The sequence below is a fragment of the Morone saxatilis genome, unplaced genomic scaffold (assembly GCF_004916995.1).
Source record: "Morone saxatilis isolate NCDOM2014 unplaced genomic scaffold, NCSU_SB_2.0 Contig9, whole genome shotgun sequence".
NCBI lineage: Eukaryota > Metazoa > Chordata > Actinopteri > Moronidae > Morone > Morone saxatilis.
In genome coordinates, this window is record NW_023340268.1 from 1,845,811 (window position 1) to 1,849,253 (window position 3,443).

The 3,443-nt window shown below is 41.4% G+C and overlaps 1 protein-coding gene across 1 annotated transcript in view; it reads left to right on the forward strand.

Moving 5' to 3' along the window:
• gnb3b (guanine nucleotide binding protein (G protein), beta polypeptide 3b) overlaps window positions 1-3,443 on the forward strand; it is a 5,847-nt gene extending 2,404 nt beyond the window's left edge. Inside the window, exons 4-8 of the mRNA XM_035681438.1 lie at window positions 421-577; window positions 715-781; window positions 1,721-1,922; window positions 2,533-2,749; window positions 3,262-3,443. Coding sequence (XP_035537331.1) covers window positions 421-577; window positions 715-781; window positions 1,721-1,922; window positions 2,533-2,749; window positions 3,262-3,368 — 750 coding nt within the window. The 3' untranslated portion in view covers window positions 3,369-3,443. The remainder of the gene's footprint in view (window positions 1-420; window positions 578-714; window positions 782-1,720; window positions 1,923-2,532; window positions 2,750-3,261) is intronic.

Here is a 3,443-nt window from a genome sequence, read left to right on the forward strand (position 1 = left end):
TGACCTGCAAGAAATTTGACTTTCTTTCACAACTTTATTTAGTTAAGTAATTCTTTGATCCTGTTTAGTAAAGCAGTTTTTAGTTAAATGAATTGAACTGAGCCTGTGAACTTCTAATCCTCAGATTAGTTTGGATTTCAGCGGTGAGTTAAGTATTCAGTGATGGTTTAATTTCTGTGGCCTATAAACACTGGTTTCAAACAACCCATGTAGATTATATGTGAATGCAGTTGTTCACACACTTTTCCTGCCGTGCCCCACTACCCCACCACTTTATCATTCATTACCAGTCACTGATTGAGTTTTAGTTACAAATGAAATCACACTCCTTCCCACAGAGTTTCACTCTATATTGAGAACTACTACCCTTGTATGTGAAGGAGGTTTCAATTCAACTAAAACTAAATTTCCCCTTCCCAGTTGGTTGCTGTCCCCCTAAAGTCAGCTTGGGTGATGAGCGTCGCTTTCGCCCCCTCTGGTAACCTGGTGGCCAGCGGTGGTCTGGATAACATGTGCACAGTGTACAACATAAAGTCTGCCAGCCCCAAGACCCTCAGGGAGCTGGACGCGCACACAGGTGAGGAGCCCTTCTGCCTTCTTAAATGGCTGAAAATGTCCTCAGGGAAACATTAAAATAAAGTTTAAGTTAGAGAAATGAACTGATGTCTGGTCAGAATGAAATACTGACAATACTATTCTCTCTGTCCCACCCAGGTTACCTGTCTTGCTGCCGTTTCCTTAGCGACACTGAGATCCTGACAGCATCCGGTGACACCACCTGGTGAGTTAGTCATTGATCATTTTGCCTTCAGCTACAATAGCAAAATGGACTGTAAAATATCATGTGTATAGAGGAAAAGGCAACCTTATTTTCAATCCAAAGCATTCAAATCCAAAGTGTGATTCCCAACTGCTACAGGACACATATTTGCTCTGTGAATCATCTGTCCTTTGTCCTCCTTTGAGAATAAATCACAAATCAAAAGAGAGACATTTATATTTTATATGGTTAAAAACATAAATGCAACTTTTGAAGACAAATTCTAATTTCAAATGACTAAAAATTCACTTCACTTGAAAATATGATCAATGTTTTATCACTTTGGTCCATTAGCACAAACAGTTAGCCTAGCTTTATCCAAGGTGCCTTCCGACAGCACCAAATTTTCCTTTTTGAATATGAAACAGGCGCGTGTTAACTACTTATGCAAATTAGCTTTTATTATTGACCTGCAACTGTCTCCCAGAAGAGCTCTGATAAGGATTGGTGGCTAGCTAACAAGGTACAGCAAACAGTACATCTGCTAAACACAGATGAAACTGACTGATCTTCTTATTTCATTAACAGTTAATTTAATTGTGAATATTGCTAATGCTTTTAATACATTTTAATTATTTTAGTGGTCATTTAAAAAGCATTAAACACAAAGTCATACACCTTTTTCTAAAAAGGTGATACCACTCAGCAACAATAGTTCTCAGATCCAAAATGACTTGACCTTTGAATAAACATCTTCAAAAGATTAAATTGAAACTACTGTCTGGAGTTTTATGCAGAAGTTTTAGGATCAGATATCAAATGGACTCTGTAAAGTGGACACACCCGATCCAAACAGGCCCAAGGATAATTAGACCCGATCCAAAATGCGGCAAATCATTATTTCTTTTCCTTGCACGCCCTCATCTATTAATAACACCCTATCCTCCCTCTCCTCTGCAGCTGTCTGTGGGACCTGGAGACTGGCAAGCAGAAGATCATCTTCACCAACCACATTGGCGACTGCATGTCCCTGGCTCTCTCCTCTGACCAGAACACCTTCATCTCTGGAGCCTGTGACTCTCTGGCCAAGCTGTGGGACCTGAGGGAAGGGACGTGCAAGCAGACCTTCTCCGGACACACCAGCGACATCAACGCCATCTCTGTGAGGAGAATCACATCACACACACCAGAGATATTACCTTTTTACCTGTCGAGTTTTATGTGATTTCTAGAAATATAAGCACATCATTTACATTTAGAGTTTTTATCATTGCTCCTATGGCTGTTAAATAAATGTTTGTATTTGGTTTTGGATGAGCAGGCAGTTGGGATGACTTACTGTCTTAAATACTAAGATCCAGTGCCTGTAAGTGACCAGTTTTTGACAGGTAACACTAGTATGGAATTACCAGCAATTCATTTTTATTAGCTCAAAAAAGGGATTTTTCCTAAAAATTTACCGATTTTCCAGGCATTTAGCTAGTCATATTTTTATTTAGATTTTGATTTGATTTGTTTTGAAAGGCAATGGCTATAAATTTTAAGCAGACATTTTTTAAAATGTTAAGGAAAAGGCAGTCAGTTTAAACCCCTGACAGACCAGGTAGGGTGAGTTACCACAATTACCACATTTGCAGGTGTGTGCAAACAGAGCTTGACTGTTAAAAATGAAAAAACTTGTATTGTATGTATCTTCCTCCTGTACACATTCCAATTCAATCTTCACCACATACATATAAACACAAACTGTCCTTTTTTTCTCCCCACCTCAGTTCTTCCCCAATGGAAAAGCCATCATCACAGGCTCCGACGACTGCAGCTGCAAGATGTACGACCTGCGCTCCGACCAGGAGGTGATCGGCTACCAGGACACCAGCCTGAACGCCGGTGTCACGTCTCTGGCCCTCTCCAACTCAGGGCGCCTTATCTTTGCTGGCTATGACGACTTCAACTGCCACATCTGGGACTCACTGAAGGGAGAGAAAGTTGGTGAGTGGGGTTTATGTATTCAGCATTTGAAGACTTAAAAAGTCTTGATGGTTGTACATTTTCACATGTCATAGCAGGAAACTTACAGGTGTATTAGTGATAGCTCCATCCCACTTACTGTCCAGCTGGTTCACTGTCATTGTAACTGGGAAACTTAATGGAATTGAACCATCATAAATGCCCACCTGTGTTTTTCCGGCTTTAACAAGGCAAAAGTTCTGCCGTGCAACCGGTCCATTAAAGTCTGTTAAGTCTTGTGTAGCAAAAGAGTCACCAGTTACAAATCTATTTTCAGAGTGATAAATGTTGTGTAAAGGTTGTGTGCAGGTTAACATTAAAGAATATGGAATTGAGACAAAGAAAACACCAAATCCTACACACTGGTCCTTTAAATACACCAGAAAACACCCAATTAGTAATAAATCTGACAGGATTATATGAAACTTCCTTCCTTTTCCATAACCTCTCCTCCTGTCTCTCTCTCTCTTTCCCTCTCTCCTCTCCTCCTCCAGGTGTGCTGTCCGGCCACGACAACAGGGTGAGCTGCACCGGCGTCCCCGATGATGGCATGGGTGTCTGCACAGGATCCTGGGACAGCTTCCTCAAACTGTGGAACTGAGGTACCCTGGCGGAGGAAAACACCAGGAGAGGGAGAGCAGGAGGAGGTGGAGAGGAAGAGGAGGAAAGGGGGAGG